At 41.8% G+C, this 24689-nt stretch overlaps 1 protein-coding gene across 3 annotated transcripts in view; it reads right to left on the reverse strand.

Annotated features, from left to right (window-relative positions):
* Nucleotides 1-24689, reverse strand: part of KIAA1549 (KIAA1549 ortholog) — a 151989-nt gene that overhangs the window by 81807 nt on the left and 45493 nt on the right. For 2 of the 3 annotated variants that reach the window (XM_060107934.1, XM_060107933.1), the window contains exons 2-6: nt 6780-9446; nt 5591-5679; nt 4337-4514; nt 2334-2464; nt 195-402 (exon numbers count right to left, since the gene is read on the reverse strand). In XM_060107934.1, coding sequence (XP_059963917.1) covers nt 195-402; nt 2334-2464; nt 4337-4514; nt 5591-5679; nt 6780-9396 — 3223 coding nt within the window. In that variant the 5' untranslated portion in view covers nt 9397-9446. The remainder of the gene's footprint in view (nt 1-194; nt 403-2333; nt 2465-4336; nt 4515-5590; nt 5680-6779; nt 9447-24689) is intronic. The other variant, XM_060107935.1, reaches the window with a different exon arrangement.

The raw sequence follows: 24689 nt of genomic DNA on the forward strand, positions 1-24689 counted from the left end.
TGATAGTGCCTTTGGCTCTCTAAAGAGAATAATAAAGCAAGCCCAGTGGGAGAGGAGGGTTCTGGAAGCCCACCCTGGCATGATCTGAGAAGCTCCAATTTATATTCCAGATTTCTGTTAGCTATTTTATTTGAAAAGAAGAGGTCCACCAACACAAGCACTTGCAGCCACGTCCCCGGGAGAGCAGCACTCACGTTCGGCAATCTGCAGCACTGGGTATCCCAGGTAGAAACTGAACTCCACCACGCTCAAGTTCCTCAGCATTTCACTCACTTCAGACCCGTTCAGAAACCCCTGCGAGCCTCTGACAGCAAAGACGATGTTCACTGGGCCCCGGCGAGGAGCAGGCCTTGAAGACCCCATGGTGATGTTCAAGATCTGAAAGGAAGAGATCAGAACGGGCTTCTCAACTAAATTAAAATGTCTAGCCAAAAGCCTGACTAGGATTTTGCTCTCACAATTTCCCTCACCAAGTTTTTTTTAAAGGAGCATTTTTAAAGGAAGAGTAATTGGCTTCACAACCTGGTTCCCTTTTGTAACACTCTTAAACCCTTAGCTTATTGAAAATGTTTTTTACATTAAGTGGGGAAGTGAGCACAGGTATTTAGTCCCTCCCCTTTTCTTTCCCACCCCAAATCCCACTGAAATAACAACAAGATGAACAAAGGGGAATAAATCCACAACAGCACTGAGAACGGAAGAAAACCAGAGCTTCTGTCAAATTACTGAAAGATGGAGAGAGGGTGGGATCACATTGATACAAACCAGAACGGAGGGAACCGAGACCCCAAACACACACAGGCACAGACCACAGTAGACTGAGAGTGGTCTCCCTCAGGGGCCCCAGGAGGCCTCCAGGGCAGAGATCTGCAGGAGCTGAGACCGCGATCCGGGTCACTAATTAAACACTGAGTGCCAACAGCTGAGTCGGTTGCCTCGCTCCCTTCCGACTTCACACCCAGGCCGACTCTGAAGTGCTAGCAGCTCCACCTTCACCCCAGGAGCCCGAAGAAGATGAGCTCCCTGACTGAGAGGACTGAAGACCCACTGTGGCATGACCTCCTAGGCAGGAAGGTGGGTGGAGTTAACCGCAGTGCACACAAGAGACAAAGAAGGAAAGAGAGTGAAAGAAAGAGCAGCTCTGCCATGAAAAACACACTAACTCCATCCCCAGGGTACAGCCTCCTCATCTCACACGGCGGGCAGGGGTGCCCACGCTGCCTGTCCATGACCACACATTGCCTGGTACCCAGGGCTCCGATGAATCCTCCCATCAGGAGACAAGGCTTATGTAGACACAGACTCTACAGCTGAAGTGGAAAGATGAACAAGGTGCCAAAACTAACCACCTGCTTCCTCATTCCTAGAGACAGCCACCAATGGTCTACAGGTGATTACAGAAACCTAACAGCACCAAGGTCAAGGACCAAGATCAACACAGAACAGTGGCAAAGAATGCAGAGAAAACAGAGACAACTTAGTACATGGAAGACAACATATTGAAAATACTAATTAATGTCTCCAGAAACTTTCAAGGAAATATTGTATCATCATTCAAGATAAGCCTGCATCATAACAGGAAAGGCTGCAATGAAAAAAGAGCAAATAAAAATGAAAAAACAATGATGGCTAAAAGAAAATTCAATAGAGGGATTGGATAACATAATGAACACATCTGAAGACTAAATTAATAACTTAGAGGACAAGGTTTAGAAATCTGTAAAAATAGGGAATTTAAAAAAGAAATGGAAAAAATAAGAAATATGGAGGGTGAATCCAGGATCACCAAAATCTACTTAAAATGAATTTGAGAGAGAACAAAGAATATGGAGGGATAAATATCAAAGAAACGTAAAAATATCAGCAGTTTCCACATGATACATACAAAACCTATCTTTTGATTAGTAGCTATATTCTGTTTTTAGAGTGAAGAACTGCATTTCATGGTATTCCATGAAACTAAATTCCATAATATGAAACACTAGTGTATTTAGGCATTTCCCTCATTGGATATTTAAGTTGATACTTGAAGTTGATATTTAAGTTCTTTTCTGGAACATTCTTGCATTTCCTACATAGGCTCATCTCTCTTCAGCTCACCATATCTGAACTCCCTGGTTATTGGGCTCCTCTACAATGTTCAAATATACTTAACCTATTCATGCTCTGTGGACTCGATGCCATGGAAAGAGATGATTTCTAATCCATGTGAACTAAATCTCCTCTGCTGGAGGGAATTAGTAAGAGTTAAGTGTGTCTTAAACAACACATTATGAAACTAGCTCCTCTTTAAAAGATAAAGCATCTTGTTCTGCATTCAATGCTATTCTTACCTGCACCGTGAGGTTATACGTCCCCTGGTGGTGTTTTCTCACTTCAGAGAGAGCTATCATCAGGCCTTTCTCAATGCGCTGGGTGAAGTTGCAGAAGCCCGTATCCACACTCTGAGGCACAAACTGCAGTACTGAAAAGAAGGACAGTATCACAGTCCCATGAACAAGGTGTTTCTTTAGTATGAAGTAACGAGGAGAGGGACAAAATAGTGTGTAAATCAATGAACTCTGATCCATAGTACAGGATTAAGTACTATGATGTGTTATTATTTTTTAATTGAGATATAGTTGATGTACATTATTATATAAGTTTCAGGTATATAACACAGTGATTCACAATTTTTAAAGGTTATACTCCATCCATAGTTATTATAAAATATTGGCTATATCCCCTGTATGGTACAATATATCCTTGAAGCTTATTTATTTTATACATAGTAGTTTGTACCTCTTAATCCCCTACCCCTATATTTCCCCTCCCCCCTTGCCTCTCTCCACTGGTAACCACTAGTTTGTTCTCTGTATCTATGAGTCTGTTTCTTTTTTGTTATATTCACTAGCTTGTTTTATTTTTTAGATTCCACATATAAGTGATATCATACAGTATTTGTCTTTGTCTGACGTATTTCACTTAGTATAATACACTCTAAGTCCACCCATGTTGCTACAAATGGCAAAATTTTCATTCTTTTTTTATGGCTGAGTAGTATCCCATTGTGTGTGTGTGTGTGTGTGTGTGTGTGTGTGTGTGTACACGTGTGTGTGTACATCTTCTTTATCCATTCATCTGTTGAGGGGCACTTGGGTTGTTCCCATGTCTTGCCAACTATAAATAATGCTGCTATGAACACTGGGGTGCATGTATCTTTTCAAATTAGTGGGGGTTTTTTTGGATACATACCCAAGAGTGGAACTGCTGGGTCATATGGTAGTTCTATTTTTAGTTTCTTGAGAAACCTTTATTCTGTTTTCCATAGTGGCTGCACCAATTTACATTCCTACCAACAGTGTATGAGGGTCTATGATGTGTTATTTATATGTATCATATCATGGAAATGTAGAAAGCCAACTGTACCAAATGACTACACACAAGGTGAAGGTGACTTGTATCATTTTAAAATGGAAAAATATCTAAGATAATAATTGGAGCATCAAAAGATGCAACACTGAAACATTTCAAATAGAAATAAATTCATTAGAGATGAATTCTTAAGTATTTATGGGTGAAACGACATGATACCTGGTATTGTTTTAAAACACTCTAGCTTCCTCAAAAAAAGTTTGTGTGAGATAGATGAAACAAAATTGGGAAAATGTTGATAATTTTTAAAGTTTGTACGGGCATGGGTGGGCTAAATATGTTATTCTCTCTACTTTTGTATATGTTTAAAAAAGTCCATAATAAAAAGTTAAATGAGGGGACTTCCCTGGCGGTCCAGTGATTAAGACTCCATGCTTCCACTGCAGGGGGCATGGGTTCGATCCCTGGTCGGGGAACTAAGAGGCCGCATGCTGTGCAGCATGGCCAAAAAAAAAGTTAAATGACATTGAGGAATCACTGTTAATTTTAGGGGGTGTGATAATGATATTGTGGACAAATGTATGTGTATGTATGCATGTATATGTATGTATGTGCATATGTTATGTGTATGTGTATATATGTTTAATAGTCTTATCTTTTAGAGGCATAGGCTGAAATATTTATGAATGAGACAACATGATGCCGTATCAAAATAACATGAGAGGAGGGAGTGTCGATGGGGGTGTAGATATAACAGAAGTGGCTAGGAGCTGAAAAATTTTGAAGCCACACAATGAGTACCTGGGGGTGCATTAAACTATTCTGTGTACTTTTGTATATGCTGGAAATTCTCCATAATTATGAAGTTTTTTGAAATTTAAATAACAAATTTTAACATAATCCTCCCCAAATTATTTTGAAACACAAAAAATAAAGTGAAATTCTATTTACAAATCAAAATAACTATGCTCAATTTTCTTACCCGTTTGAACTTGGAACCTGGACTCTGGCATAAGGAAGGAGGGTTTCACAGCCAAGATTAAAGGAGTCTGGTCACGAACAAGTTTACTATTTATAAGTACATTTATGACTGATATCGCTGTGTAAACGAAGGGACCAGATGTTACCAGAAAAGTGAAGTCAGCAAACAGTTCATAAACCTATGAAAATAAAAAATGCAAAAGATGATAATTATTAAATTTGAGGGTACCATAATTCAAACTTAAAGGAAATCATACTGAGTAGAAAAATCATCAAGTTAAAAAAATAAATAGTTTTAAATGAAGGGGTATTGCTTCAGAGATAATTAAAATTTTATTTTAGTTATGCCTCTTACATACCTGTCAACTTTCTCAAAAACAGCACAAAGTTACAAGAGCAAGGACAGTGAAAAAGAAGAAGAGTCAATAATACGAACTGAATAAAGAACTAAGGAGAATTCAAGGTGTTTTACTGTACTTCCCCCCATAAAAAGGAGCACTTACTCTACTAAGTAGAGCTGTCCAAAAGAAACATGTGAGCCACATATGCAATTTTTAAATTTCTAGTGGCCACATTAAGAAAAAATAAAAAGAAACAGGTGAAACTAATTTTAAAAACATTTTACTTAACCCAACATATCTGACATGTCATTTCAATTGTAGGCAATGCAAAAAATTATTGAGCTATTTTACATTCCTTTTTGCACTAAGTCTTTGAAATCTGGTGTGTATTTTGCACTGACAGCACATCTCACTTGGAACAAGCCCCACTGCACATGCTCAACAGCCACACGTGGCTCGTGGCTCTGTTCGGGATGGTGCAGGCCTAAAGCGGGGCTTTCCGAGCTTATCAGGAGAGAGAAGGCACCGGCAGACGTCCAGCAAAAAACATCTAGAAATCTATCTCTATCTCACTCGACGTACAGAAACATACATATGCACTCACTCTAAACTCTAATCCAAGCCCTTCCATGTAAATTAAGGGAAGCGAGATCATTAGGTCATCACCCCAAACTCTGGTCTTAGAGCCCTTTGTTCCAGCTCTGCCAGCACATCCCCGTGATGGACTAAACCTGGCCTCATCTGGGGTCAGAAGGGGCTTCCCTGGAGAAGCAATGTTTGAGCAGAGATCCAAAGGATGAGTAGGTGTCCACCAGAAGAAGGGAGGGGAGAGAGGAAAGCAAATGTCCCACTCCCGTTATGATGTGCATTCGACTCGGACTCCCCCACCAGACTTCCGTGCCGCAGGCACCCACCTTGAGCTCCACCACACGGTTGAAGTGGCTCCTCAACACCTCTTTGATGGACATAATGATGTACTCCTGCACAGCTCTGCGCGCCAGCACTGCAAATCAGTTCAGTGTCATTATGAACAGGCAGAGGATCCACGGCCCTCCCTGGTCTCAGCATGGAGAAGAAAGACGCAGCGCATACTCCTCCCTCCTCCCTTCCACCTTCCCTGTCCGTCCGTTGCATTCCTGCTCCACCTCTCCTGCCACCTTCTCCTCCTTCTTCCTTTCTGTCCCCCATCCCCATCGACACCAATACACAGAGCCAGGTTACTGATCAACCACATGCTGTACTTAAGTACATATTAACAGGGCACCGACTTTATGCGCAACTTGGCACTTCTCAGGAGGAACGAGTGGGAGAGTCTGATCAAGGGGCCACAGTCACCAGACTTGTTCAGACATGACATCAAAGGTATTCCAGTTTCATGTGACTAAAGCAGCCGGCAGCTGCAAGGGAAGCTGCTGCCTGTCGGCTGGTGACTCGGACTGCAGGCTGGGGAGAAGGTTGAAGTCTGTGACCCAATTCAGAGGATACTGAGCCACTCCATGTCCCTCTGCTCCAAGTGACATTTACAGGACTATATAAGAACAAAGTGCCCCCTCTTTTCCAGGAAAAGTCAGAACAGTAAATTAGTAAGAAATTGCAACGGGGGCCCTTACACATTTGCCCAACTAACTGCTTGAACGAAACGTGAAGGCGTTTTGCTTTAACCGTGTCATCGACGCATCCAATGGGTCATGAGCTCCAAAGACAAACATCCTAGCAAACATTTCTAAGGCTCATTTAAATCTCTCCTTTGTTTTCATTGCTACTAATTTCTAATATTTTGTGGGCGCGTCTTATATGCTGGGCACTGGGTTAAATATTTTATATGCACTGATGCATTTAAATCTTTATAATAACCCAAAGAAGTAGGTGGCACCATCATCCCTGCTTAATAGTTGAGGAAACTGAGGCTTACAGAAGCCTAACTGTCTAACTGTCTGGAGAACTCATGGGAGCTGGCAAAGCAGTGAGGACTACAACCCAGGAGTTGTCTGGGTCCAAAGCCTACACTCTTTGCCACGATGCTATATATCACATAAGCATTTCGTATAAACGCTTTTGGAAGATCACCCTAACCAAGAGAAGTGATGTGAAGCAGGGCCTTACCAGTTGTGATCAAATAGGCATCAGGAACCGTAATATCACACACATACGGCGACTTGGTGGTGACCAGCGCTGGAGTATGAACCGTCGCTTCGGGAGCGGGGGTGGTCACGGGATGAAGGGATGGCGGGAGGAGAACCGTGCTGCCCTCATGGCGATTCTGACTCACGGTTCTGCTGTTCAGGGTGGTGGGAACAGAATTCTCAGGGACAGCACTGCTATCAGATGTGCTCGGTTCAGTGGAGGTGTTCCTCGGTAAATCTGTGGGTGTGAATGATGGGCCACGCGTACCATCTGGCTCTGTAGGCAGAGGCGAGCGGATCACCTCAGGAAGAAACGATGATGCTGATGGCAGGTACCCAGTGCTGACCAGCACTGTGGTGACAGGGTTGACTTCAGAGAAAGAGGGTAAGACGGACATGGGACTGTTCATAGCACTGATACCATCATCAGAAGGTGTCAGGGTTGAAAAGACAGCAGATTCAGTTAAAACGGGTGTAGTAGGAACAGCAGTCCAAATGGGCTCAGAGCTGGAGGGCGCCAGTGTGGTGGCTGCAGATTCACGGGACACGAGTGAAAACTCAAAATAGGAGGTAGTTGCAGTGAAAGCTGAGGTAAAATGAGCTTCGGCATCTGTGGGTGACACTGTGGGTGCTTCAGAAAACTCTGGAGAACTGGAGGGAAAGCTGGAGAGTAGTGACATTTCAGAGTAACTAGGGAGAAAAGTGAAGGTGCTTAAAGGAAGGTCTGAGCTTGGCCAGAGCTGAGAAAATTCAAGGTTTGTGGAATTGGGAACAGAAAGCTGAGGTGACCGAGAATTGATAGAGTTGGTCAACGAAAGTGTCTCAACCAAGGTAGAAAATGCCTGAGAAATGAAGGTGGACAGATCACTTGAGCTCGGAGACGGAGAAGCAAGCACTTCTGAAGATGGAGAGACCCAGCTGCTGAATTCCAGCGGTGGAGTGGAGAAAAAGCTGGATGTAAAATCCCAAATACTTGCACTTTCACGTTGGGAAAAACTGGCAGGTTCTCGGTCAGGAAAAAGCGAAGGCTGTGCCGACAGGTCCAAACTGTAAGACGTAAGAAGACCTGGGCCTCTGACAGCAAGCGATGGGGTGTTTTTGTTTGCTGTGATGGGGAAAGAAGAGTCAAGGAGACCACCTGGGGTGACCGAGGAAAGCACAGCTGTCACACTGGATGGCATTACTTGAGTTTTGGTGACAGAGGAAGAGGCAAAAGCAGCAGCGTCAGGTGACACGGGCACAGAGAGGTGGCCCTGGGGAGGGTATATCTGTGTGGTCATCACACTACTCTTTCCCCCCTCAGCTGAAATAGCGACGCTCGTTGCTGAGATTTCCACAGATGGAGAAGAGAGGGGAACCATCGGTCTTGAGGGGAAAAGTGTATGAAATTCTTGCGGGCCTTCGTCAAATTCAGAGAAGTCCACCGTGACGCTGCTCGGTGGAGAGATGCTGCTCACTTCTGAGAGGGTCAGGGACAGGGTCTCAGCACCATCCCCCGACCCCACGTCCTTCTCCGTGAGGCTCGCTGACAGCACGTGCCGAGGCGACACCGCAGTGCAGGACACGCACCACGTGTATGGTCTGAACGAAAACACTGGGCTCCAGACGTGAGTGTCACCCGCACGACTTGGGACCACTGAATGGCCAGGCAGTTCTGATGCCTCAATGGAGCTGGCGGGAAGACAGGGGTTATATGAAACACCGGCTGATTGAGTAGAGAACAATCCAGACACAAGAGGAGTTGAAAACAAAGCCAAACGTGCACTGCTGCTGCCAAAGGCAAGGGCCGTCTGGGACACAGCCGCAGAGCGGTGTGTGCCTGGAGAGACGGTTTCATCCAGACTTCGACCCAAAGGAGTAGTCACATCAGAGTATCTGTCTGTACCTGCAGCCAGAGCATCCTCTGGAGGAGGCAAGACCTGCCCTGACGGGGGAGCAGGCTGCCGAGTAACACCATCACGTGGTGGTCGAGGCTCGGAATACTGCGAGCTGAGAAGGAGGGTTTCTGTGCCCTCTGCTCCTGAAGCCATGATCTCCGGCAAAGTCCTACTTGAAACGTGCCCGTACGTGTCAGTAGGATAAAACACCAAGTTCCTACTAGGAGTTGGAATTATGCCCTTGGAGGTGGGAAAAGCTGACCGAAAAGCACTGAAATGATTGGGGGATTCAGCAGACATTGTTGGTTGTTGCACTGTGTTTTGCCAGGCTGATGTCACTTCTTCATCTTGTAAAGAAATGATGGGTAACGATGGAGTGGGCACGGAGTCTAACGTTTCTTTGTGCAGCCCTGGCAGACCGAGTGTGACGCATCGTATGGGAGAAACCACGCGGGAAGTGGTCCAGGAAGTCTCTGGCAAAAAGTTATCCATTTCATCATCATCTATGACCTCGTTGCTTGTCACTGACACATAATTTGCCACAAAGATGCTGTGATCTGCTGTACTTTGGGTCCATTTTCCTTGGTTAAAAAAGTTTGTATCAAAAGTACTGGCAGATGGAGATGATCTCACGTGGAGAGAACTGCTTTGCTGGGACCCTGGAGTGGTTTCTGTTAAGGCCACGTGTGCAGTGCCGTGCACGGTGCTTTCCCTTGGCATGAACTCCAAGGAGGATAAAGAAAGGTTGTGCTGTTCCAGAGGGAGCTCATCTACAAAGAAAACAACAGCTGAGTTTAGCTGCAAGGCAATGAAAGTCATACTGCTAACATTTTGTTTCAGATATAAAAATATCCTCAATCAACAGATATCCACTCACTGTGAACAGCCACGATTCACGGTTAGAAGTTAAACAACCAACTGGAAGTCAGAAATTGCCACAGTTACTGTCAGCGTAATACCTGTGAATAGTCGTAAATTTGAGCACCACTTTTACTTAAGCGCGTGCGTGTGTGTGTGCGCGTGTGCACACTGACACGTTTCTCTTACTTTCTAGCAACACCACAGAACACTATAAATGGAAGAGGCCTTACGGGCCTGTCTTGCCTGTTCTCTCTCACTTATCACATGAGAAAGAGAGGCTCAGAGCAGGTAACTAAATCAATTACATGATCACCCGGACAGAGGTGGAGCTGGAATCCGTGCATAAGCCTGCCTTGACCCCCAAGCCCATGTCCTTTTTCTTCCATAAGAGTTGGCTCTTACGAGGAATGATCGTGGCCACTCTGACAGCATCACCACTACCCAGGGAAGAGGGTTCAGCAGTTCCCTAGTTATAGGACCTTCCCCATCCAGACCTCAGACTACCTCCAGGCTCTCCTCTCATCATTCCCTGCTCCACTCTCACGCCTTCCCAACTATGCTCTGGCCGAATGAGCTACCCAGATTCTCTGTGGCTTGGTGTTTGGCACATTCTTCTCTCTCTGCCTGGGATGCCCTTCCCAGGCTCTCCACCTGGATTACTCCTACCGGCCCTGCAGATGCAGCACAGATACTACCTCCCTCCTCAATACTCCAAAGCTGGGTTAGTGCCTCTCCCTAGGTTCTACCTGTCCCATCCCTGATCGTGCCCCACTGAAATGAACTGTCTGCTCCTTATACTCTGAGATTCTTGAGGACAGAAACTGTTGATCTGTTTCCCCAGTGCCTAGCACAGTGAGTGACCTATACTAAGAGCTCGATAAACATCTGTTAAGTGAATGAATACATCAATGAATGAATGAATGGTGTCTGAGGACCAAGTTCTGATACGTGCCAAAAGCATCCCATCATCCTCTCAAACTTTCATATTCTTCATCCTTGTGACAGCTGTCACTATCATTTAAGTGGCTTAGGTATCTCCATCTGTAATTCAGATACACTGTATAGAGAGGCAGGAAATGTGATGGCCCAGACCCCTGATGAAGGCCCAGGGCACAGGTCCTAGAGGAACACTGAAACAGAGAGCTTAGAGGGACACCGCACCAGACAGCCTGGTGCTCAAGCATGACTGCAAAGTTAAAAATTACAAAACACCTAAGAAATAAGGTATTATGAAAAAGAGTCAAGAGAAACCTCCCCCAAAAGTAAAAAAGAAGAAACCCACACAAACAGTATCAGATCTGTAAGGACTTCAGATATTGGAATTATAGGATACATTTTTGAAAGTGTGTTTAATTCATTTAAAATAATAAAGAAGGGACTGAAAACATGAGTAAGGAGCAAGAGGCTATGAAAAATGGTCAGAAAGATTTGAAAAACCAAAAGAATATTTAGAAATGAACAATATAATAATTAAAATTTTTAAACTCAATATACAATATGTAATAAAAAATAAATAGCAATTTAGACACAGCTGAAGAGAGATTTAGTGGACTGGGGGACAGACCTGGAAATTACTCAGAATGTAGCACAGAGAAACAAAAAGAGGAGAAATGTAAAAAAGAGAAGAGATATGAACACAGAATGAGTCCAACACATATTTGATCAAAGTTTTAAAAAACAGTAATGGAGGGAATTGAGCAGAGACAATATTCAAAGAGACAGTGCTAAGAACTGTCCAAAACAGTAGGAGACATGAATCCTTGAATTCAGGAAGACAAAGAATCCCAAACCAGGTGAATTTTTCTTAAAAAACCCATACCTACACACATGATGATACCACAGAACACCAAAGACAAAGAGAAATTGTACAGGCAGTCAGAGAAAAGGAATGGCAATTACACCATGAGATAACTACTTCACAGAACTAGGGGCCAACTGACAATGAAATAACATCTTCAAAGTGCTGAGAGAAGACACTGACACCTAGATTTGAATAAACAGCAATACTCTCCATTTGTTAAAATAAGGACATTTTCAGATTTTAAAAAAGTGGTTATACCAACAGAAGAAGTCTTTCTAAACAAGGATACATTTACACTTCAAAAGAAAAGGTAATTATCTCAGAGGGAAGATCCGAGACCAAACAGAGAATAAACAAATGACAAAAATATGGTTAAATCTAAACAAACATTGATGGTATAAATGAACAATTATACTACGTAATTTGTAAGGTTACAAAAGACATAATATAGAGTTAAAATAGCTTGTTACATTGCACAGAAGCTGAAACGGGGGCGTCCAGAGGAATTTGTGACTCATTAGCAGAGATGAAAATCAAGAGTTAAGACAAAATTCTATGAACAGATTTTGTGTGTATACACCAAAATCTGTTAAGTGATATTTAGTCATATATTTATATAGATGAAATATTTCTAGCTGGTTCCATTAGCATCTGAAAGTTAAAAACTTGAAGCAGATAGAAGCTGCTTATTTTTTATTGGCGTATAGTTGATTTACAATGTTGTGTTAGTTTCAGGTGTACAGCAAAGTGAATCATATATATATATATATATATATATATATATATCTCCTCTCTTTTTTGGATTCTTTTCCCATATAGGTCTTTACAGAGTATTGAGTAGAGTTCCCTGTGCTATACAGTAGGTCCTTATTACCTATTTTATACATAGTACTGTACATGTGTCAATCCCAATCTCCCAATTTATCCCTCTCCCCCCTGGTAACCAGAAGTTTGTTTTTTACATGTGTAACTCTATTTCTGTTCCGTAGATAAGTTCATTTGTATGCTTTTTTTAGATTCCACATATAAGTGATATCATATGATATTTGTCCTTCTCTGTCTTACTTCACTCAGTATGACAATCTCTAGGTCCATCCATGTTGATGCAAATGGCATTATTTTATTCTCTTTTATGGCTGAGTAATATTCCATTGCATATATGTACCACATCTTCTTTATCCATTCCTCTGTTGACAAGACATTTAGGTTGCTTCCATGTCCTGGCTATTGTAAATAGTGCTGCAGTGAACACTGGGGTGCATGTATCTTTTCAAATTATGGTTTTCTCTGGATATATGCCCAGGAGTGAGATTGCTGGATCATATGGCACCCTATTTTTTTTTAAGGAACCTCCATACTGTTCTCCATAGTGGCTGTACCAATTTACATCCCCACCAACAGTGTAGGAGGGTTCCCTTTTCTCCACATCCTCTTCAGCATTTATTGTTTGTAAATTTTTTTGATGATGGCCATTCCAACTGGTGTGAGGTAATAATACCTCATTGTAGTTTTGATTTGCATTTCTCTAATAATTAGTGATGTTGAGCATCTTTTCATGTGCTTTTGAGCTGCCAGTATGTCTTCTTTGGAGAAACATCTATTTAGATCTTCTGCCCATTTTTTTGATTGGGTTGTTTTTTTTGATATGGAGCTGCATGAGCGGTTTGTATATTTTGGAGATTAATCCCTTGTTGGTTGCTTCATTTGCAAATGTTTTCTCCCATTTGAGGGTTGTTTTTTCATTTTGTTTATGGTTTTCTTTGCTGTGCAAAAGCTTTTAAGTTTCATTAGGTCCCATTTGTTTATTTTTGTGTTTATTTCATTATCCTAGGAGGTGGATCTAAAAAGATCTTGCTGCGATTTATGTCAGAGTGTTCTGCCTACGTTTTCCCCTAAGAGTTTTATAGTATCTGGCCTTTCATTTAGGTCTTTAATCCATTTTGAGTTTATTTTTGAGTATGGTTTTAGGGAATGTTCTAATTTCATTCATTTACATGTAGCTGTCCAGTTTTCCCAGCACCACTTATTGAAGAGGCTGTCTTTTCTCCATTGTATATTCTTGCCTCCTTTGCCATAGATTAGGTGACCATAGGTGTGTGGGTTTATCCTTGGGCTTTTTATCCTGTTCCATTGATTTATATTTCTGTTTTTGTGCCAGTACCATACTGTCTTGATTAATGTAGCTTTGTAGTATAGTCTAAAGTCGGGGAGCCTGATTCCTCCAGCTCCATTTTTCTTCCTCAAGACTGCTTTGGCTATGCAGGGTGTTTTGTGTCTCCATACAAATTTTAAGATTTGTTTGTTCTAGTTCTGTGAAAAATGCCATTGGTAATTTGATAGGGATTGCATTGAATCTGTAGATTGCTTTGGGTAGTACAGTCATTTTTACAATATTGATTCTTCCAGTCCAAGAACATGGTATATCTCTGCATCTTTTTGTGTCATCTTCTGTTTCTTTCATCAGTATCTTGTACTTTTCTGAGTACAGGTCTTTTGCCTCCTTAGGTAGGTTCATTCCTAGGTATTTTACTCTTTTTGATGTGAAGGTAAATGGGATTGTGTCCTTGATTTCTCTTTCTGATCTTTCATTGTTAGTGTATAGGGATGCAAGAGATTTCTGTGCATTAATTTTGTATCCTACAACTTTACCAAATTCATTGATGAGCTTTAGTAGTTTTCTGGTAGCATCTTTAGCATTTTCTATGTATAGTATCACGTCATCTGCCAACAGTGACAGTTTTACTTCTTTTTCAATTTGGATTCCTTTTATTTCTTCTTCTTCTCTGATTGCCGTGGCTACGACTTCCAAAATTATGTTGAATAATAGTGACAAGCGGGGACATCCCTGTCTTGTTCCTGATCTTAGAGGAACTGCTTTCAGTTTTTCACCACTGAAAATGATGTTTGCTGTGGGTTTGTCATATATGGCCTTTATTATGTTGAGGTAGGTTCCCTCTATGCCCGCTTTCTGGAGAGTTTTTTTTATCATAAATGGGTGTTGAATTTTGTCAAACATTTTCTGCATCTATTGAGATGATCATATTCCTTTTATTCTTCAATTTGTTGATGTGGTGTATCACACTGATTGATTTGCAGATATTGAAAAATCCTTGCATCCCTGGGATAAATCCCACTTGATCATAGTGTATGATCTTTTCAATGTGTTGTTGGATACAGTTTGCTAGTATTTTGTTGAGGATTTTTGCATCTATGTTTATCAGTGATATTGGCCTGTAGTTTTCTTTTTCTGTGACATTTTTATCTGGTTTTGGTATCAGGGTGATGTTGGCCTCAGAAAATGAGCTTGGGAGTGTTCCTTCCTCTGCAATTTTTTGGAAGAGTTTCAGAAGGGTAGATGTTAGAAGCTGCTTACTTTAAAGGGTCACGCTCCTTCATATGGAATATGACTTAAAAATGAATAGACAATAAAAGAAGAAAACCATTTCTCAGAGATTTTAGGTTATCTCATAGCAATATTATTAGGCATTTGTTGTCTTCCATACAACCTGGCTCTAGGATTTCTTGTCTATGTGCTTTTACTATTTACCTGACACATTCCAAGCATGGGTAAAAGTAAAAATGATACTTATTACAACAACAGTAAAGTGGCAGCTGTTCTTCTCTACAGTAAAGGTTAAAAAGTTATAAATTTGAGAATAAAATGACAATATGTACAACTATGTAGCATAAAGATTTTAAAGTTTTCCTAAGAATAAATTATTTTATGTGTCTGTTTTAAAACTCTGCTATGATATGATTTATTTTGAAATACAAGACCTGAACAGAGAGCAAGATCCCTTTTAAAATGAATCAGAAACATATTAGTAAGTGCACTGGAAAACTGCAAGAGATAAAATAGCAAAGAAAGGAGCGTTTAATGGCTAATTTAAGAGCCCAAGTATCTGATGCAAATTAGAATTCAATCAAATCTGCCTACAAAGGACAAGGAACAGGAAAGGCAAAGTGATCAAAAGAATGAAAAATTCTCCTAGCTAGTAAAACTGAGAAACAAAATCTTCTATTAAGAACTGTGAGGTGAGCCAAGCTGTGAAGGTTTTTTTCCCCCTCCTTTTGGCCAAGCCCCAAGAGACAGAAATCAACTCTAAAGAGACAGCTGCTGAAATGCCATGGGAATCACTTCTGTAGTTAATTCAGGGAGAGGTTAGAAAACCCAGGTGAGTCTCTCCCGGCAGAAAAGGCTTTGGAGACTCTAATTTCAAGCTCTGCAGATCCATTTTCAAGCTCTCAAGCATTAGGTCAGACAAGAGTGAAAGGTTCTCTCTGTGATGACAGAGAGAAAGGAATGGGGATGATACACGCGTGATGGGGTATCTCGTTAAGATGTAGGCACTGTCCAGCAGGGCTGGGGTTGGGGGTGCCTCCGCTGAGCTTCTGCATGGTTCCCGGGGGGGCCAGGCCTAACCACACTCTGAGTAGCAAGCACTAAGCCAGTATAGATGGTACAACACATACGTATCCAGTGCCGACCTTGTACCTCCTCCTTTGCTAGGTCCCTGCCATGCTATATGTAACAGAGCAGGAACTGCCCTGGTGCCATGCAGATTCACGGTGATTAAAAATTCATGAGACAAAACCGCAGACAGCACAACACCAAAGGTGAACCCCCAAAGTGACCTACAAACTGTGGGTGACAATGCTGTGTCAGCACAGGTTCATTCGTTCTAACAAATGTACTGCTCTAGTGGGGATGTTAACAATGGGTGAGGCTAAGCATGGGTGGTGGCAGGGAGTATGTGCAAAATCGCTGTACCTTCCTCTCACTTTTGCTGTGAACCTAAAACTGCTCTTTAAAAAAAAATGAAATCTTCAACAAACAAACAAACAAACAAACAACTTTTTAAAAAAACTCATGAGGATCGAGATGTCTGTCTCTAGGAATTTTTTGGTCTCACTCCCAATGCAGAATTCGGTGTTTTACTGATATTTACCCTTTTTGAAAGTCATATTTTTCCATCTGGAAATCTTCCCTAAATATAGTAGTCGATCATGGAATCATGAACTTTTCAAGCTGAATGGATCCTTTAAGACCTCGGCAATCCCCTCGCAATGCAAACAAGGCTCAGAGTGTAAGCTGACTTGCTCAAAATAGCATCAAGGCAGAGCCAGGCTAGAAAGGCAGGTTCATAAGTCCTCAGTGGTTGAATATTCTTCACACCACACCATGTTTAGTCACATCAGCCCATTTCATTAAGACTGCTAGTGAATAAATTACATTGAAAAACATGCTAAGTTATGTTATAAATGAGTTGAAAGCATATGCTAAATTCTGTGCTACCAAAACCTATGCAAGGCACGCTTTTTGAACTGTGAGGGCCCACCGTCCACATGGGACAGCTCACAGTTGCAGGCATGGGCGCTCAGAAAACAAAACATCCTCTGAGGGCTGGGCTGGAAAAGCCAAGGGACAGCAGCATCAAAAATCTCTAAAGAGGGACTTCTCTGGTGGTCCAGTGGGTAAGACACCACGCTCCCAATACAGGGGGCCCAGGTTCGATCCCTGGTCAGGGAAATAGATCCCACATGCATGCTGCAACTAAGGAGCCCAACTGCCAAAACTAAGGAGCCAGTAAGCCACAACTAAGACCCAGAGCAACCAAATAAATAAATAAAATTAAAATATATATATAAAAAAATCTCTAAAGAGCTTTAATCCAAATAGAACCATTACTTTTGCTTCTCTGCTAAACTGTGGCGTTTTCAAAACACGATGAGTCATCTCAGCTCTTTGGATATTAAGTCTACCACAAAACAAGAGCCCACCTGAATTTCCAGGTGTTTAAAAACAAAAGTAGTCAGGGACTTCCCTGGTGGTCCAGTGGGTAAGACTCCACGCTCCCAATGCAGGGGGTCTGGGTTTGATCCCTGGTTGGGGAACAAGATCTTGCATGCATGCTGCAACTAAGACTCAGCATGCTGCAACTAAGAAAGTCTGCATGCCGCAACGAAAGATTCTGCACACCACAGCGAAGATCCCGTATGAGGCAACTAAGACCCAGGGCAGCCAAAATAAGTAAATAAATACCAAAACAAACAAAAAAAAGTAATCAGATAATTAAACCAATACCCAATTTGGCAAATCTTCAGCAACTTTTATCCTTCTAGTTCTCAGGTTGTCCAAAGTAGGATTTTAGTGCCATTATTAAAACCATCCTTCTCCTTTTCCTACTTTTCATTTTTATCTCCCTGGTTTAGAAAAGAGTGTCTCTCTTCTCATTCCTTCTCCAACCCCAACTGTATACTAAATACCTTCTACCAGGAAGGTTACTCTCTCCTCCTACTGGTACTGTTTTTATTATCAAATATCAAGTAGATAGGAACTACTATTTATAAAGATATATTTATCAGGCAGTATATATAGTAATATAAAGAACACCTGAGTTCCCATCACTCAGTTTAAGAAAATCAGTATTACCCTTACTTCTGGCATCCCCCATGTACCCCTTCCCATCTCTTCCCTTCCCACTGAGGGAACCACCATTTGGAACTATGCATCTCTCATATCCTTTTCTTTATAGTCTTACCATATGTATGCATCCCTAAAAAGTATATTCTTCAGCTTTGTATGTTTTCAAACTTTATCAAGATGGAATTATACTGCATATATTCTACTGCAACTTATTTTTTTCACTCCATATTGTTTTTCACCCGTGAGTGGGTTTTTTTGGCATGAAGCTATAATTCATTCATTTTCACTTCAACATGAATTCCATCATATGAATATACCAAAATGTATTTATCTATCTATTGTTGATGGACAGCTGGACTATTGCCAATTTTCATTATTCCAGACATTTCTTATATGACCTTTCTCACCCATCTCCTGGTACACATATGTATATATAAAGTATTATGTATGTTCGTGTGTATATATGTGCATTTATGTGTGTGTTTCTGTGTTGGTATATATATGTGTGTACATGCATGTGTGTAGTGCAAGTACATACATGTATGTGTTTTTGTGTATATGTGTAAGCATGAGGGGTGTGGGTGTATGTGTATGAGTGTGTATTAATGTGTGTGCATATATGTACATGTGTATGCACCCATGAGAACTGCCAGGTCAGAGGATATGGTCATCTGAAGCTTTTCTAAATAATACCAAATAATCTTTCAAAGTAGTTGAACAAATTTATCCTCCCATTTGACTGCTGCAAATCCTCACCAATACTTAATACTCCTAGATGTTCACATTTTTACTAATCTGGCCCGTATGAAACCTTATGGTTTTAACTTGCATATCTCTAATTACAATAGACTGATCACCTTGTCCTATCTGCTGGCCACTCACGTTGTCTCTTCTAGTGTCTTTTCAATTCTACTGCCCATTTTGTTATGGGGTTGTCTATCTTTTTCTTTCTGATCCAAAGGCATTCTTGATAGGTTTTAGGTACTAATCCTATGTCAGTTATAGCTTCTCCCAGTTTGTGGCTTATTTGATTCTCTTTATGTGGTCTTTTGATGAACAGAAGTTCTCAGTTTTAATATGGTCAAATTTATCAATCTTTTCTATTATTGTTTGAGTTTTGTGTGTGTATTAAGATGGAAAGTTTAAGTAATTCTTCCCTACACTAAAAGCCAGAATGATATTCCTCTATATTGTCTCCTAAAAGTTTTAAGGTTTTGCCTCTCTCATTTAAAGTCAAATATGCCTGGAGGTATAAGGTGCATGCATGCACGCACACACACGTGTGTGTGTGCATGTGTGTGTGCACTGCTCCTTCAGAGAGTAGGTCCTGCTACAAAAATATGCCAGCTGAATCAGGCAGCATGTTCCATGAGGGGTCGATTCATGCTCTGGTCTAAGCTCCTTATCTTGACTTGGATGGAAACAAGGGTTTGCAGGCCAGCTCGCTGTGCAGTACTTCCTGGGCAGAGGATGTGGGATCTGCATGAGGCACAGGTTGGGTGGGGTGCGTGGGGGCAGTACTGGCCACTGAAGAACAGAGAAGAGCAGGAATTTGGGAGGGAAGGGAAGGAAAGATAAAGAGCTCCAAGATGGGGTCAGAGGGAGGTGGGGGATCAGAACATGTAAGGCTTGGAAGCCACGATGCTGAAGACAATGAACAATAACATAAATGCAACAGGAAGCCATCAAACCCATTTAAAAGCATGAGAATGGCCGAGACCTTCAAGATGGCGGAAGAGTAAGACACGGAGATCACCTTCCTCCCCACAAATACATCAGAAATACATCTACATGGGGAACAACTCCTACAGAACAGCTACTGAACGCTGGCAGAAGACCTCAGACCTCCCAAAAGGCAAGAAACTCCCCCACGTACCTGGGTAGGGCAAAAGAAAAAAGGAAAAACAGAGACAAAAGAATAGGACGGGAACTGCAACTCTAGAAGGTAATATGAAGGAGGAAAAGCTTCCACACACTAGGAAGCCCCTTCACTGGCAGAGACGGGTTGGGGGGAAGCTTCGGCGCCACGGAGAAGAGCGCAGCAACAGGGGTGCAGACAGCAAAGCAGACAGATTCCCGCACAGATGACCGGTGCCGACCTGCACTCACCAGCCCGAGAGGCTTGTCTGCTCACCCTACGGGGCGGGCGGGGTTTGGGAGCTGAGGCTCGGGCTTCCATCGGATAGCAGGGAGAGCACTGGGGATGGCGGCGTAAACACAGCCTGAAGGGCTTAGTGCGCCACAGCTAGCCGGGAAGGAGTCCGGGAAAAAGTCTGGAGCTGCCGAAGAGGCAAGAGACTTTTTCTTCCCTCTTTGTTTCCTGGTGCGCGAGGAGAGGGGATTCAGAGTGCTGCTTAAAGGAGCTCCAGAGACGGGCGTGAGCCGCGGCTATGAGCGTGGACCCCAGAGACGGGCATGAGATGCTAAGGTAGCTGCTGCCGCCACCAAGAAGCCTGTGTGCGAGCACAGGTCACTCTCCACACCTCCCCTCCCGGGAGCCTGTGCAGCCCGCCACTGCCAGGGTCCCGTGATCCAGGGACAACTTCCCCAGGAGAACACACGGCGCGCCTCAGGCTGGTGCAACGTCACGCCGGCCTCTGCCGCCGCAGGCTCGCCCCACATCCGGACCCCTCCCTCCCCCGGGCCTGAGTGAGCCAGAGCCCCCGAATCAGAGGCTCCTTTAACCCCGTCCTGTCTGAGCGAAGAACAGATGCCCTCAGGCGACATACAGGCAGAGGCGGGGCCAAATGCAAAGCTGAACCCCGGCAGCTGTGCGAACAAAGAAGCGAAAGGGAAATCTCTCCCAGCAGCCTCAGGAGCAGCGGATTAAATCTCCACAATCAACTTGATGTACCCTACATTTGTGGAATACCTGAATAGACAACGAATCATCCCAAAATTGAGGCAGTGGACTTTGAGAGCAACAATGTATTTTTTTCTTCCTTTTTTTCTTTTTCTGAGTGTGTATGTGTATGCTTCTTTGTGTGATTTTGTCTGTATGGCTTTCCTTTTACCATTTGTCCTAGGGGTCTGTCTGTCCGTTTCTGTTTTGTTTCATTTTTTTTAGTATACTTTTTAGCACTTGTCATCATTGGAGGATTTGTTCTTTGGTTTGGTTGTTCTTTCTTTCATTACACTTTAATTTTTTTATTTTTAATAATTACTTTTTATTTTAATTGCTTTATTTTATTTTTTTGTTTCTTTTTTTCTCCCTTTTCTTCTGAGCCATGTAGCTGACAGGGTCTTGGTGCTCAAGCCGGGTGTCAGGCCTGTGCCTCTGAGGTGGAAGAGCCGAGTTCAGGACATTGGTCTACCAGAGACCTCCCAGCTCCATGTAATATCAAATGGCAAAAGCACTTACAGAGATCTCCATCTCAACTCTAAGACCCAGCTCAACTCAACGACCAGCAAGCTACAGTGCTGGACACCCTATGCCAAACAACTAGCAAGACAGGAACACAACCCCACCCATTGGCAGAGAGGCTGCCTAAAATCATAATAAGGTAACAGACACCCCAAAACACACACCTGGACGCGGTCCTGCCCACCAGAAAGACAAGATCCAGCCTCATCCTCCACAACACAGACACCAGTCCCCTCCACCAGGAAACCTAAAAAAGCCACTGAACCAACCTTAGCCACTAGGGGCAGACACCAAAAACAACTGGAACTACGAACCTGCAGCCTGCGAAAAGGAGACCCCAAACACAGTAGTTAAGCAAAATGAGAAGACAGAGAAACACACAGCAGATGACAGAGCAAGGTAAATACCCACCAGACCAAACAAATGGAGAGGAAACAGGCAGTCTACCTGAAAAAGAATTCAGAGTAATGATACTAAAGATGATCCAAAATCTTGGAAATAGAATGGGGAAAATACAAAAAACATTTAACATGGACCTAGAAGAACTAAAGAGCAAACAAACAATGAACAACACAATAAATGAAATTTAAAATTCTCTAGAAGGAATCAATAGCAGAATAACTGAGGCAAGAACGATTAACTGACCTGGAAGATAAAATAGTGGCAATAACTACTGCAGAGCAGAATAAAGAAAAAAGAATGAAAAGAATTGAGGACAGTCTCAGAGACCTCTGGAACAATATTAAACGCACCAACATTTGAATTATAGGGGTCCCAGAAGAAGAAGAGAAAAAGAAAGGGACTGAGAAAATATTTGAAGAGATTAGAGTTGAAAACATCCCTAATATGGGAAAGGAAATAGTTAATCAAGTTCAGGAAGCATAGAGAGTCTCATACAGGATAAATCCAAGGAGAAACACGCCAAGATACATATTAATCAAACTATCAAAGATTAAATACAAAGAAAAAATATTAAAAGCAGCAAGGGAAAAACAACAAATAACACACAAGGGAATCCCCATAAGGTTAACAGCCGATCTTTCAGCAGAAACTCTGCAAGCCAGAAGGGACTGGCAGGACATGTTTAAAGTAATGAAAGGGAAAAACCTACAACCAAGATTACTCTACCCAGCAAGGATCTCACTCAGATTTGATGGAGAAATTAAACCTTTACAGACAAGTGAAAGCTAAGAGAATTCAGCACCACCAAACCAGCTTTGCAACAAATGCTAAAGGAATTTCTCTAGGCAGGAAATACAAGAGAGAAGGAAAAGACCTACAAAAACAAACCCAAAACAATTAAGGAAATGGTAATAGGAATATACATATAGATAATTACCTTAAAAGTAAATGGATTAAATGCTCCAATCAAAAGACATAGGGCTTCCCTGGTGGGGCAGTGGTTGAGAGTCCGCCTGCTGATGCAGGGGACATGAGTTAGTGCCCCAGTCTGGGACGATCCCACATGCCGCGGAGCGGCTGGGCCCATGAGCCATGGCCGCTGAGCCTGCGCGTCCAGAGCCTGTGCTCCGCAACGGGAGAGGCCACAACACTGAGAGGCCCGCGTACGGCAAAAAAAAAAAAAAAAAAAAAAAAAAAAGACATAGACTGGCTGAATGGATACAAAAACAAGACCCATATATATACTGTCTACAAGAGACCCACTTCAGACCTAGGGACACATTCAGACTGAAAGTGAGGGGATGGAAAAAGATACTCCATACAAATGGAAATCAAAAGAAAGCTGGAGTAGCAATTCTCATATCAGACAAAGCAGACTTTAAAATAAAGACTATTACAAGAGACAAAGAAGGACACTACATAATGATCAAGGGATGAGTCTAAGAATATATAACAATTGTAATTATTTATGCACCCAACATAAGAGCACCTCAATACATAAGGCAAATACTAACAGCCATAAAAGGGGAAATCGACAGTAACACAATCATAGTAGGGGACTTTAACACCCCACTTTCACCAATGATCATCCAAAATGAAAATAAAAAAGGAAACACAAGCTTTAAATGACCAAGATGGACTTAACTGATATTTATAGGACATTCCATCCAAAAAAAACAGAATACACATTCTTCTCAAGTGCTCATGGAACATTATCCAGGACAGATCATATCTTGGGGGTCACAAATCAAGCTTTGGTAAAGTTAAGAAAATTGAAATCATATCAAGTATCTTTTCTGACCACAACACTATGAGACTAGGTATCAATTACAGGCAAAATCTGTAAAAAATACAAACACATGGAGGCTAAACAATACACTACTTAATAACCAAGAGATCACTGAAGAAATCAAAGAAGAAATAAAAAAATACCTAGAGACAAATGACAATGAAAACACAATGACCCAAAACCTATGGGATGCAGCAAAAGCAGTTCTAAGAGGGAAGTTTATAGCAATACAATCCTACCTCAAGTATCAAGAAACATCTCAAATAAACAACCTAACCTTATACCTAAAGCAATTAGAGAAAGAAGAACAACAACAAAAAAAACAAACCCAAAGTTAGCAGAAGGAAAAAAAAAAACAAAGATCAGAAATAAATGAAAAAGAAATGAAGGAAACAACAGCAAAGCTCAGTAAAACCAAAAGCTGGTTCTCTGAGAAGATAAACAAAATTGATAAACCATTAGCCAGACTCATCAAGAAAAAAAGGGAGAAGACTCAGATCAACAGAATTAGAAATGAAAAAGGAGAAGTAACAACTGACACTGCAGAAATACAAAGGATCATGAGAGATTACTACAAGCAACTGTATGCCAAGAAAATGGACAACCTGAAAGAAATGGACAAATTCTTAGAAAAGCACAACCTTCTGAGACTGAACCAGGAAGAAATAGAAAATATAAACAGACCAATCACAAGCACTGAAATTGAGACTGGGATTAAAAACCTTCCAACAAACAAAAGCCCAGGACCACATGGCTTCACAGGCGAATTCTATCAAACATTTAGAGAAGAGCTAACACCTATCCTTCTCAAACTCTTCCAAAATACAGCAGAGGGAGGAACACTCCCAAACTCATTCTGCGAGGCCACCATCACCCTGATACCAAAACAAGACAAAGATGTCACAAAGAAAGAAAACTACAGGCCAATATCACTGATGAACATAAATGAAAAAATCCTCAACAAAATACTAGGAAACAGAATCCAACAGCACATTAAAAAGATCATACACCATGATCAAGTGGGGTTTATCCCAGAAATGCAAAGATTCCTCAATATATGTAAATCAATCAATGTAATACACCATATTAACAAATTGAAGGAGAAAACTATATGATAATCTTAATAGATGCAGAAAAAGCTTTCGACAAAATTCAACATGCATTTATGATAAAAACCCTCCAGAAAGTAGGCATAGAGCGAACTTACCTCAACATAATAAAGGCCATATATGACAAACCCACAGCCAACATGGTTCTCAATGGTGAAAAACTGAAACCATTTCCACTAAGATCAGGAACAAGACAAGGTTGCCCACTCTCACCACTATTATTCAACATAGTTTTGGAAGTCCTAGCCATGGCAATCAGA

The sequence above is a fragment of the Mesoplodon densirostris genome, chromosome 9, assembly GCF_025265405.1.
Source record: "Mesoplodon densirostris isolate mMesDen1 chromosome 9, mMesDen1 primary haplotype, whole genome shotgun sequence".
Classification (NCBI taxonomy): Eukaryota; Metazoa; Chordata; class Mammalia; order Artiodactyla; family Ziphiidae; genus Mesoplodon; species Mesoplodon densirostris.